Source organism: Macaca nemestrina, chromosome 20 (assembly GCF_043159975.1).
Source record: "Macaca nemestrina isolate mMacNem1 chromosome 20, mMacNem.hap1, whole genome shotgun sequence".
In the NCBI taxonomy this organism is placed as follows: domain Eukaryota; kingdom Metazoa; phylum Chordata; class Mammalia; order Primates; family Cercopithecidae; genus Macaca; species Macaca nemestrina.
In genome coordinates this window covers 13474780-13487410 of record NC_092144.1, presented here as the reverse complement: position 1 = coordinate 13487410, position 12631 = coordinate 13474780, and the positions used below count along the sequence as shown (strand labels likewise).

At 56.0% G+C, this 12631-nt stretch overlaps 1 protein-coding gene across 8 annotated transcripts in view; it reads left to right on the top strand.

The window, feature by feature from the left end:
- The window catches only part of LOC105497846 (adhesion G protein-coupled receptor L1), a 63663-nt gene that overhangs the window by 34485 nt on the left and 16547 nt on the right, over positions 1–12631 (top strand). For 2 of the 8 annotated variants that reach the window (XM_011769701.3, XM_011769426.3), the window contains exons 4-5: positions 5879–5988; positions 9593–9607. In XM_011769701.3, coding sequence (XP_011768003.1) covers positions 5879–5988; positions 9593–9607 — 125 coding nt within the window. Of the gene's footprint in view, positions 1–5878; positions 5989–9589; positions 9608–11914; positions 12000–12631 lie in introns of all 8 variants that reach the window. The other 6 variants (XM_011769355.3, XM_011769606.3, XM_011769786.3 and 3 more) reach the window with 4 other exon arrangements.

The following is a 12631-nucleotide window of genomic DNA, read 5'->3' as shown; positions in this document are numbered from 1 at the left end:
CAAAGTGCTGGGATTACAGGCGTGAGCCTCCACGCCCAGCCAATCGCGATCTCTTGACCTCATGGTCCGCCCGCCTTGGCCTCCCAAAGTGCTGGGATTACATACGTAAGCCACTGTGCCGGCCTATTTTATTTATTTTTGAGACAGAATCTTGCTCTGTCACCCAGGCTGTAGTGTAGTGGTGTGATCTCAGCTCACTGCAACCTCCACCTCCAGGGTTCAAGCGATTCTCCCAGCTCAGCTTCCCAAGTAGCTGGGATTACAGGCACGCACCATCATGCCCGGCTTATTTTTGTATTTTTGTAGAGACAAGGTTTCACCATGTTGGCCAGGTTGGTCTTGAACTCCTGACCTCAGGTGATTCGCCTGCCTACCTTGGTCCCCTGAAGTGCTGGGATTACCAGCATGAGCTACGGCGCTCAGCCTGTGTATTTTAGTGTATGTGTGTGTGTTTGAGTGTGTGACTAAATGTGTGTGATTGTGACTATGTGTGTCTGAGTGTGTGTGAACAGGTGTGGGTGTGTGCAGAGGTATGTGACTAAACATATCTTTGAGTGTGTCTGAGTGTGTCTGTCTTTATGAGTGACTGTGTGTATTGGAGTGTGTATCTGGGTGGGTGGATATGTGTGTGTGAATGTGGGTGTTTGTGGGTAAATATGTGGTTATATGTCTGAGTGTGTTTGGGTGTGTTTAAGTGGATGTGAGCAGGTGTGGGTGTGAGCACGTGTGTGAGCATATCTCTTTGAGTGAGCATGTGTGTTAGAGTGTGTGGCTGACTGAGGTGTGTTTTCGTATGTGTGAGTGGTGGGGTGGATGGGTGAGCGTGTGTGGGGGTGGGTGGATGGATGTGGCTGTGTCTTTGTGTGTTTAAGTGTGTCTGTGGGCAGATGTGTGTATGTGGATGAGGGTTTGTGTGTGGTTGACTGAGAGTGTATTTGTATTTCTCTGAGTGTGTTTGTGACTGTATGTGTGAGCATGGAGTGTGGTTGCCCCAGGCTGAGGCAAATCTGCACAAGCCTCTCTCACACCCAGTCAGTCCACGTAGAGCCGATCAGCCTTTCCTTCAGATTACACCCAGGCTGGATGCGGCGGCTCATGCCTGTAATCCCAGCACTTTGGGAGGCTGAGGCAGGGGATCGCTTTAGGTCAAGAGTTCGAGACCAGCCTGGGCAACGTAGCAAGACCCTGTCTCTACTAAAAACTAAAAAATAAATTAGCCAGTCATGTTAGTGTGTGCCTGTGGTCCCAGCTACTTAGATGACTGATGCAGGAGGATCACTTGGGCCCAGGAGTTTGAGGCTTTGATGAGCTATGATCCCACTGTACTCGAGCCTGGGTGACTGAGCGAGAGACCCTGTCTCTTAAAAAAAAAAAAAAAAAAACAGACCGAGCGCGGTGGTTCACTCCTGTAATCCCAGCACTTTGGGAGGCCGTGGCGGGTCGATCACCTGAGGTCAGGAGTTCAAGACCAGCCTGGCCAACATGGTGAAATCCCATCTGCTACTAAAAATACAAAAATTAGCCTGGTATGGTGGTGCGAGCTTGTAGTCCCAGCTACTTGGGAGGCTGAGGCAGGAGAATCGCTAGAACCTGGGAGGTGGAGGTTGCAGTGAACCAAGATAACACCACTATACTCCAGCCTAGGTGACAGAGTGAGACTGTGTCTCAAACCAAAAAAAAAAAAAAAAATGTGTGTTACTCGAGGAGGAGTGGGTCACTGACAGCCCCAGGAGAGCAGGAGAAGTTTGGGCAGCGGATGGGAGTGTTCAGGTGGCTGAGACAGCTGGGCTGGGCTGGGCTGGAGGCGCCTCATCATCTCCTCCTCCTCCTCTGTCTCTCTCTCAAACTGCCATTCCCCTCCAACAGTCTTGCCTCTCTTCCCTGCTTCTTGTCTCCTGACACCCCTACATGGGCATTCTCAGTCCAGGCTCCAGCCTTTGCTTAGGCTGTGCGCCCCCTCCTGGGGATCCCCCTTCCTCCCACCTCTCCAAATTCTCCCTGCTGACTTCATTCAACACCAGCTTTGGGGGACTGCATTCTTCTCCATTCTCTCTCCAGCACCTAGTACAGCATCTGGCCTAGTTCCCAAGTCCATGGGGAATGCTGTGCATAACAGTTACCGGGGCTGAGGGAGTGTGACGAGGCCTCTGGAGTAGTCCTGCTTCCTCTCCACTGAGTCCCCAACCCCTGCTGCTCCACAACCAAGCCTGGAGGCTTTTTTTTTTTTTTTTTTTTTTTTTTTTGAGACGGAGTCTCGCTCTGTCCCCCAGGCTGGCGTGCAGTGGCATGATCTGGGCTCACTGCAACCTCCGCTTTCTGCCGCTTTCTGGTTCAAGTAGTCCTCCCGCTTCCATGTCCCGTGTAGCTGGGACTACAAGCATGCACCACCACGCCCAGCTCATTTTTGTGTTTTTAGTAAAGACGAGGTTTCACCATGTTGGCCAGGCTGGTCTCAAACTTCTGACCTCAACTGATCTGCCAGCCTTGGCCTCCCAAAGTGCTGGGATTACAGCCATGAGCCACCGCACCCAGCCTAGCTATTCATTTGTTGGTGGACATTTGGGCTTCCTCCACTTTTTGGTGATTGTGAATAATCCAGCTGTGAATGTGCACGTACAATGATTTGCTTGTTTTAAATTCTTCTGGGTACAGTAGTCCCCACTTATCCACTGGGGAAACGCTCCAAGAACCCCAGTAGATGCCTAAAACCGCAGAGAGCTACTTACTGAACCTTGTATATACCATGTTTTCTCCCATACATCCCTAATTATAATACAGTTTAATTTAAAAATTAGGCACAGCTAGATGTGGTGGCTCATTCCTGTAATCCCAGCACTTTGGGAGGCTGAGGCGGGCGGATCACTTGAGCCTAGGAGTTCGAGACCAGCCTGGGCAACATGGCGAAACCCCGTCTCTACTAAAAATACAAAAAAATTAGCCAGGCGTGGTGGTGCATGCCTGTAGTCCCAGCTAGTCAGGAGGCTGAGGCAGGAGAATAACCTGGGAAGTTGATGCTGCAGTGAGCCATGATCACACCACTGCTTTCCATCCTGGGCAACAGAGTAAGACCCTGTCTAAAAAAGAATAATAAAATAAAATAGGCTGGGTGTGATGGCATACAATTGTAATCCCAGCACTTTGGGAGGTTGAGGCAGGTAGGTTGTTTGAACCCCGGAGTTTGAGACCAGCCGAGGCAACATGGCAAAACCCCATCTCTACTAAAAATACAAAAATTAGCAGGGCATGGTGGCACATACCTGTAGTCCCAGCTACTTGGGAGGCAAAGGCTGGAGGATCACTTGAGCCTGGGAGGCCGAGGCTGCAGTGAGCCAGGATTGTACCACTGCACTCCAGCCTCGGTGACAGAGTGGGACCCTGTCTCAAAAAATAATAATAATAAAATAAAGTAAAATAAACTAGGCACAGTAAGATCCTAACAACAATAGTAATTTTTAGTAGTAAAATATGGTTACATAAACTAAGGGCTACTTGAACACAAGCACTATGAAACCGTGACAGTTGATGGATAACTGAGATGACCACTAGTGTGACTAACACACAGGGAGCAGATACAGCATGGATACGCGCCATACAGCATGAGATTTCATCAGGCTACTCACAACAGCACACAACTCAAAACGTATGAATTGTCTACTTCGGGAGTGCCGTGGTGCGATCTTGGCTCACTGCAACCTCTGCCTCCTGGGTTCAAGTGATTCTTGTGCCTCAGCCTCCCGAGTAGCTGGGATTGCTGGTGTGCCCCACCACGCCTGGCTATTTGTTGTATATTTAGTAGAGATGGGGTTTTACCAGGTTGGCAAGGCTGCTCTCAAACTCCTGGCCTCAAGTGATCTATCCACCACAGCCTCCCAAAGTTCTGGGATTATAGGCGTGAGCCACTGCACCCTGTCCCAGGATTCTATTTTTTGTTTTGTTTTGTTTCAGACGGAGTCTCGCTCTGTCACTCAGGCTGGAGTGCAGTGGCTCAGTCTCAGCTCACTGCAACCTCGCCTCCCGGGTTCAAGCGATTCTCCTGCCTTAGCCTCCTGTTTAGCTGGGGTTACAGACATGCACCACCACGCCTGGCTAATTTTCGTATTTTTAGTAGAGACAGGGTTTCACCGTGTTGGTCAGGCTGGTCTCAAACTCCTGACCTCAGGTGATCTGCCCACCTCAGCCTCCCAAAGTGCTGGGATTGCAGGCGTGAGCCACCACGCCCAGCCAGTGTTCTTTTTTTTTTTTGAGACGGAGTCTCGCTCTGTCGCCCAGGCTGGAGTGCAGTGGCGCCATCTCAGCTCACTGCAAGCTCCACCTCCGGGGTTCACACCATTCTCCCTCCTCAGCCTCCTGAGTAGCTGGGACTACAGGCGCCTGCCACCATGCCTGGCTAATTTTTTGTGTGTTTTTAGTAGAGATGGGGTTTCACCGTGTTAGCCAAGATGGTCTCGATCTCCTGACCTCATGATCCGCCCACCTCGGCCTCCCAAAGTGCTGGGATTGCAGTGTGAGCCACCGCGCCCAGCCAGTGTTCTATTTTTAAAGGTGGATGGATATAGACAGACCTTCCCATGCCCCATCCTGCCCCCCATTTTTCTCTCTCCCTGCTAGATCCTTCGTCCCTTCTCAAGTGTCTGCCTGTGTTTAGTACCCTTGGTTAAGAGCAGGACTGAAGGGGAGACACAGGGCCTCTTCTGCCCCATACCTGTGGGGAAGCCTGTCAAACTATGTCCTGCATGCCTGCGTCCTGCCTGGCCTAGCCCCAGCCTGCTGCAAGGGACAGGGACCCTGACAGTGGGGACAGAGAGACAGATAGCAGATGAGACACATCTTTTTGTTGTTGTTAAATAGGTTCCCCCTTACATGCTAGCCAGCCCCCTGGGAAGTTGACAGTGACTTGGAGGAGTTCCCTCTTGGGAACTGAGAATGGCTTTTCCCTGGGGACGCTTTCTCCTGGCTGCCCTGGCTATAAGTCTGCACAGCAGCACTGCCCAAAGGGTGGGACGTGTCCACGAGATGGTGTGAAGTGGACACAGCTGGACACTGAACATTTCATTGATCGTAAGTTCGCAGAGGCACCACCTCACGTGCATGGCTTCACATGTATTACTCTCCAGTGACCAATGCGGGGGCTTTAAAGTCCATTTAAAGAAAAATGCCAAGGATATAATATTGTCAGCTACATTCAGAATGAAAGTGATGAGGGGTGTCCAGGAAAGCACTGTTGAGGGGGTGACTCCTCCTTCTCAGCTCTGAGGATGATGCTGTGCTGGGGCTGAAAGTAGAAGAACGCTGGTGGGAAAGAGAGAGCAGGCAGGAAACAAAAAAGTGCCCAAAAAAGGCCTCTGGGCTTGATGTATTAGTTCGTTCCTATACTGGTATAAATAAATACCTGAGATTGGGTAGTTTATAAAGAAAAGAGGTTTAATTGCCTCATAGTTCTGCAGGCTGTACAGGAAGCATAGTAGCTTCTGCTTCTGGGGAGGCCTCAGGAAACTTACAATCATAGCAGAAGGTGAAGGGGAAGCAGGCACGTCTTACATGGCCAGAGTAGGAGGAAAAGAGAACAGGGGAGGTGCTACACACTTTTAAACAACCAGATCTCAACAGCACGGAGGGGATGGTGCTAAAACCATTCATTAGAAACCGTCCCCATGATCCAGTCACCTCCCACCAGGCCCCACCTCTAACATTGGAGATCACAATTCAACATGAGATTTGGGCGCAGACACAGATCCAAACTATATCACTTGGTTTCCAGCTCCACTGCCCCTTCCCAATTTGGGGGTGTCTATGACACCATGACCCTGGAGCATGAACCCCTCCCGCCCCCAATCCAGTCTATGTGTTTCTTTCCCAATACCCTGTCTCTCCTCTGAAGGTGTAACAACCGCACCCAGTGTGTGGTGGTCGCCGGCTCGGATGCCTTTCCTGACCCCTGTCCTGGGACCTACAAGTACCTGGAGGTGCAGTACGACTGTGTCCCCTACAGTGAGTCATCTTGTTCCTTGTGCGGACGCGGGCCCTTCCCCCATGAGTGAGTGAGGAGGAGACACCTTGACACATGTGCACACATGCATGGAGCCTGGGCACAGAGGGGACAGCCGGGCCTGCTCTCTCCAACACACATTCTCTTCTCCCAGACACCACTGTCCTTACTCAGTGCCTGCTCCCCCACCTCACAGACTCTGTCACCTCCTGTGGGGGCACCGTCTCCAGCTCTCTTTACCCCAGCCCACTCACCCTGCTTCTTCATGCACCCTGTACTCATTTCCACACTGCCAGGCTATGGTCCCGTGCTCTGCCTGGCACACATCTCTCTTTTCTCCCTTGGCCTCGATGCTTTTCTCGCCCATCTGCCTCCCTCCTCTTCTCACATCCCTTCCTTTTCTGATCCTTCTCATCTACCCTTCTCTTCCCTCTCACTTAACCCCACTGCCCCTCTCAACACCTCTTCTTTATCTCAGCACCCTCACTCCCCACACACTCCTTCCCAATCATGGAAGCTGGACTCTATACCCATAGAGCGGCATACCACCCTCCGAGGCCTGGTGGCAGATCCAGGGTGAAGGGCTGGGGGCATTTTCAACAGATTCATAGCTCCCCATTGGTTTCCCCATTACCATGTGGCACTTCCTGTCTGCAAAGGAAATACCGCCATGGTGGACTGAGGATGGCCTCCAGGCCGCCTGAAGAAAGTGATCTGGGGAGCCAGGAGCCTCCCCATCTTGCACCTGGCCAAGGGGATCAGACAAAGACAGGGTCTCTCCTCCTCAGCACCCCACCCTTGACATCACCTTTTTCTTGCCCTCTCTCCTCCCTCCCTCCTTCCCGTTATCCCTTCCCCTCTCCTCCCACAATGGGTTCCATGTGGCCAACCTGGTGGTAGGGCCTCCGGGCAGGGTGGGGAGAAGGCAGGGCCATCAGGGTGTCTGAGTGTGGTGGGCCGGGGTTGGGGACCAAGAGGCCCTGTAACTCTCCCTCCTCTCCCCTCCCACCCCAACCTTCCCCGCCAACCTTTGATTTCTCCTCGCAGGTGATTCGATGCTGGGGAAACAGGATCCCTTCTGTGCTTCCGTAATTTTCTTCTTTTACTCCTCGTCCTTTCCTTTCAGCGCCTGAGGCCTTCAGCCACCACCGAGGGGGATGCCCATCTGCTCCTTGAAGCCTCCCCACAGCACTGGGGACACGGCCGACTCCCGCGGCTGGGGCAGCCGGGAAAGGGGGCGGGAGGCAGCGAGCTCAGCACAGCGGGGGCAGTCAGATGGGTGTAGGTTCAAGGCTCGACTGGACTCTTGAGTTTTCTGGCTCTGAAACCTGAGCAAATGACTTAATTTCTCTGGGCCACTACGGAAGGAGGAGGGAGTCCACGAGATGACCTGTGAGAAGCGCTTGGCCCAGGCCGGCCACAGAGTCGCTCCCGGTGGCAGGGTTTTGAGTGTAAACTTCCCAAGGGCAAAGGCTTCGTCTTCACCCGCCGCCCCAGCGCCCAGACCCATGCCTGGTTCAGGATGTACTCAGTAATATTACCGATGCCATTTAAGCCAGCTGAGCCTGTTTATTCATCTGTGATGGGGTGAAGAGGGGTCAAAAGCTTTCCCTTGGAAGCTGCAAGGAGTAGCGACAGTGTGTCAAGCTTGTGTGCACATGAGCTATAGATGCAAAGGAAATGGTGCCTGCTTCCGCCAGCCATGTGTGTGCCTCAGTTTTCCCATCTGTAGACAGGGTTCTTGAAAGATGGCCCGTGAGGTGCCTAGCATAGTTGCTGGCCCCTCGTGAGTGCTGGACACTTGGTAGTTGTTGCTTTTGTTGCAACTCCTTGTAATGCCTCTTGTCAATTACGATTATTGCTGTGGTAATCAAAATTAAAATAACAACGGATAATGAACCCAACTTCTCCCGAGGCCGGTGAGATAAAGGGCAGGAAAAACTCCCTGGTCCAAGTGGAAGCCAAAGCAAGTAGACGAGAGGCTCAGATCAAGTGGCAGGAAAGAAGCTAGGGGAGGAGAGGAGCTGAGAGACCTGAAGCCGAGGCCCTGAGTGTGGTCCAGGGGCCACAACCGACAGAGAACAGGCGGGCTCCGGGGACAGAGGGCAGGACAGTTCAGAGGATGGACAGCCGCCTGTCTGATGGAAGAGAGATAGCCTGAGCCCTTGGGGAGACAGGAGACACACACAAACACGCATGCACACACACGTGTGTGCATACATACGGGGTGGATGTTGGGGGCAGAGCTAACTCCTGATCCTTCAGAGGAAGGAGGCTGGAGTTAAAAAGGGGGACAGCAGATAGCTAGAGGACAGGGAGGCCAGGCACTCGTCTCCCAAATGTTCGCTGAGCATCTCCTGAGTGCCAGGCCCTGGGTGAGGCGCTGGGAAGGGAGCCAGAGGCTGACCCTGTGGAGCTCCGTGCTGGAAGCTTCAGAGAGGGGCCAGGAGAGCCAGTCCCTCTGGTCAGAAGTTCCTGAGGGGCCAGGGATGCAGAGGGGAACGGCCTGGGCAGCCACCTGGCCCAGGGCTTCAGAGGCTGGGGTGACCCCAAGTGCTGGTGAGGGTGGGTCAGGGGTGGGTGGCAGGGGGCATGTGATGTGTGGGAACCCGCCCACACACTGGACAAGCCCGACTAATGCTGGATTTGCTTTGCAGCTGAGCACAGTCTAACCGTGCCCCTTCCTCCCCTAGGTGCCACCCGTCCGCAGGGCAGCGGGCAGGGCGGAGCTCCCATCTCCTGGGCCCCTGGGCCCTGGGTGGGTTAAGCAGAGAAGCCGAACCTCAGGCTTGCCCCTTGGGGAGCCTGGGAGCGTGTCTGTGCCCCCACCTGCTGTCCCACCCAGTCTGTGTCCCCCACCCCCGCCACCTCTCTGCCTCCGTCTCCCCGACCCTGGCTCTCTCTGGGGTCCGGGTGCAACTGCCTGTCTGCCTCTCTGTCGTTCTGTGTCTGGCTCTGCCTCCTTCTCTCTGTGTTGGCTTCTTCTGGGTTGTGAGGGCTTGGGGGAAGTCAGCTGGACCTGGGTGAGGCCAGCACAAAGGGGAAGGAGTTCAGCCTGTTTCTCGGCTGAGGGTGGGCCCAGGCCCTGGGAGACACTGAACCCCTTCTCCTGGGGCCCCTGGTTCTAGCAGGAGGGCAGCAGGCAGGGTGGGAAGGGAGCCGAGTGGCTCCTCCACCTCACCACTCCCTGGTGCCCCCTCTGACCGGAGCCCACCTCCCAGCTGGGGCTCCCCACTCCCTGCCCCCTCTGCACCAAGGGTGCCCCCGCCACCTGAGGGCTCTGTCCGCCTGCCTGCCTGTACCCCCCTACCACACCTGTGTCTGTGTCTTTTCCCTCCCGTGTGTGTCCCCCTCATCCCTCTGACTGTCTCCCTGGCACCCTCTCACCCCACCTGACCACCCCCAGAGGAAGGGACCTGGGGGCGGGGGCCCAAGCTGATGCTACGGAAGGGGTTGGGGAAGCAGGAGCAAGGAAGGAAAGGAAAAGGGGGCGTGTTGCCAGAAAAGAAACGAAAGCAATTTAATCTCTTTTTTTTTTTTCTCTTTTTTTCTTGCACATTTTTTTTTTCAATTTGTTTTCTCTCTCTCTTCCGATGCTTAAAGTAGAAGTGGAGCAGAAAGGTAAACGCACTGTTACCAATGCTAACCCCTAACTCACACTTTGTTCTACCTGTACCATACTTATGTGACCTGCCCTCCCTCCCGGCCCCTTCTTCTCTCCCCCACCCACACTCGGTCCGGTCGGTATCCCCAACCCCGGGTTGTCCTCCCAGCGGGGCCAGCCCTGGTGCGGCCACGGGCATCTCCACCCTCCAGATACCCACGGAAGCTCTTCTCTGAGCTTGGGCAGAATTTCTCTCTCTCGCTGTTTCTGTCTCTCTCTGTCCCTCCTTCCTGGTCCCTGGCCCTTTCAGGGGACCTGGCCTTCTCTCATACTACTTTTGCCTCCTTCAGGAGAAGTGTATAAGCATCCAGGGCGGGTGGGGAGGGAGGGACTCCCTTCCCCGGCTCCCCCACTGGGGCACCGGGTGAGCTGTCTCTCTCTCTCTCTGTCTCTCTCTGTCTCTTTCTCTCTGTCTCTCCCCTCTCTCTTCCTCCTTCACCTGCACCTTTTATAACATGTTTCTGGTTCAGGGGAGGCGGGCTGGAGGGGACACCATTGTTTTCCTTTTGGGGAGCAGATTCCTCCTATGTCTCGGGCTCCTGGTGGCTTAAGTTCCTTCTGGTTTGACGTTTCCAAGGCCCAGAGCTGTTTTGGAGCACGGAGCACCAGTCCTCCCCACCCCCAACCCGATCCCATCTCTGACCAGCTGGGGGCCCAGCCCTGGGGAGGGGTGTCAGCTGTCCCCAGCCCTGGGAGGGGGCAGCCTGCCAAAAAATGAAAAAATGAGGGCGAGGGGGCGGGGGCGGGCCTCATGGTTGGGGGAGCGAAGGGTGGGGGAGCGTGTTCTCTGTTTCTTTCACACTTGCAAAGCTGCAGTCAGGGTTTCTTCTGGGCTGTTGTGGTTAGAGGACCAGGGAGAGGGGCGGCGGGCGGGGGGGGCACAGTCTGGGGACTTCCACAGACTCTGTAATTTCTGGCAGAGAACTCCCTAGTGGATGGGGCTGTCCGTTACTGGTGGGGCGGAGGTGCTGCTGCTGAGGGGCTTCTAGGCTGAGACGTTAGGGATGACCATTTCCTCCCCTGAAAGTTTTGGGAAATTACCCATTTGAGGCTGGCAGCAGCGGGCGGGGCTGGAGGAATGGCCTTTAGGGATCCCTTTTGCCTTGAAATTACAGTGGTCTGTGGAGCATCCCTTCCGAAGGAGGTGGGGCAGGGCCCCTCTGAGCTGCTCCCCTCCCCGTCTTCCCCTCTCCCCCATCTCAGAGAGGCCTGGGCTGTTGGCCCAAGGTCCGCCCCCTCACTGCACCCCTCCACTCTCCTCTCTCTCTCCTGGAGTCTCTCTCCCTCCCAGCACCAGCCACTCTTCTTGCAGGCCCACTGGTTTGGATGCGGCACCACTGGAGCTTTTCTCTTCGAGGGCCAGGGCAGGGCGGGTGGGGTGATGGGGTAAGGGAGGGAAGAGGAGGGATTGGGAGCTTGGTGCTGGTGAAAGGTCCTTGCTGTCCAAGGCCCCAGACAGACCCTTCCTCATCTTCTCCCCCTTCCCCTGGGTTGACCTCTAACCACATATTTCCTCCCCTGATACCCTCTGAGCAGGTTAGGCTCTGAGGCCTCCCACCATCCCCCTCACACAAACATGTCCCCTCAGATGCCACACACCTGGCGGGGGTGGGGACCGGCTTGGGCAGAGCCAGTGTGCTGGACGGAGTGTGCAGGCTGACCCCCTCGGGGCATCAGGGACAGGGAGATGGCCAGTCCCCAGGGCCCAAGCCAGGGTCGTTCTGGCTCCTGGCCAGCTCTGTGTCCCAGGCTTCTCTCCCCCTACAAAACTACATCCTCCTGGCTGCTTTGTGCCGGGGCCCTGAGCCACATTGTCCCCACGCTGTGAAGGGAGTGCTGCCTGTCCCCCTCCCTCCCAAGCCTGCTGAAGGTGGGGAATGAGGACTAGCTCTTGCCCGAGCCCCTCTTGCCACTGGGGCTGCCCCCCAAGCCGGTGCCAGGTCCCAGCCCCCCCCCCGGTCCCATTGGGGCCAGCTGCTTTGGTGACAGGCCAAGCAGGAGCAGAGAATTCACTGCAAACCCTCCGCCCTCGCCCCGGCCTGTGTGTGGGTTCTGCCAGCCGGGAGGTGAGGGAGGCCCGGCCATCCTGGATGGAGGGGCGCATGGATGTCGGCACTCTGGGAGGAGGTGGGGGGTCTGGCCACACTGACCCCAGGATCAGTCAAGGGGAGGCTAGGAGTAGGTGGCGCTGGGACGTGACTGGGCAAGGGTGGGCCGGCCAGCAGCGGCCAACGAGATGCAGTTGAGGTTTTCCTCCTTTTCAGGGATTGGGGGGGTGGGGCGGGGCCCCCCACCTTTCTGACATCAGCGCTGCCTTGGTCCCTCCTCCCGAGCCGGGGATGGTCGCAGGTAAATCGGGGTCCGGGCCAGGGGAGGTGGGGGGCCTGGCTGGGGCGGGCTGGGTCTTTATCCTAGCGCCTGGTTCCCTCCCCTGCCCCCTCCGAGCTGGACCTGGGACTGCCCCCCTGAGGGACCCTCAGTCGGGCCTGGGCCTTGGAGTGAATTCTCTGCTCACCCCTCTCTCCTCCGCCAGCACTAACCCTTTCTTCCCAGGTGGTCTGCAGCGCGGCCTCCCACGGAGCCAGGACCTCGCCAAGCCCCCATACCCCCTTGTCTCTCTTCCCTCTGCACAGCTCTCCGCTCCCTCCCCACCTCTCCCGGGAGTCCTGTCCCCCTCCATGTCCCCACCCCCACCCCCACCCCTGTGCACAGTGCCACTGTCTGCTGCTGAGCCAGACCCCATGAGAGACCCTGCCGGCTGGGGGCAGGGCTGGGCGCCCTCCAGGAGGGGCCAGACTCTCCGTTCCCTGTCCTAGCCTGGGAGCTGCCTCTGGGAATCCCTTCCTCGGCTACTGACTTCGTGGGTACCGGGTGGGGGTGGGGCACAGGCTGCATCAGGAACCTGGGGAGAGAGTTGAAACCCCTATCCTTCCCCCAGCCTAGAATAGGGGGACACTCCTGACACCCACAGTGGGTATGGG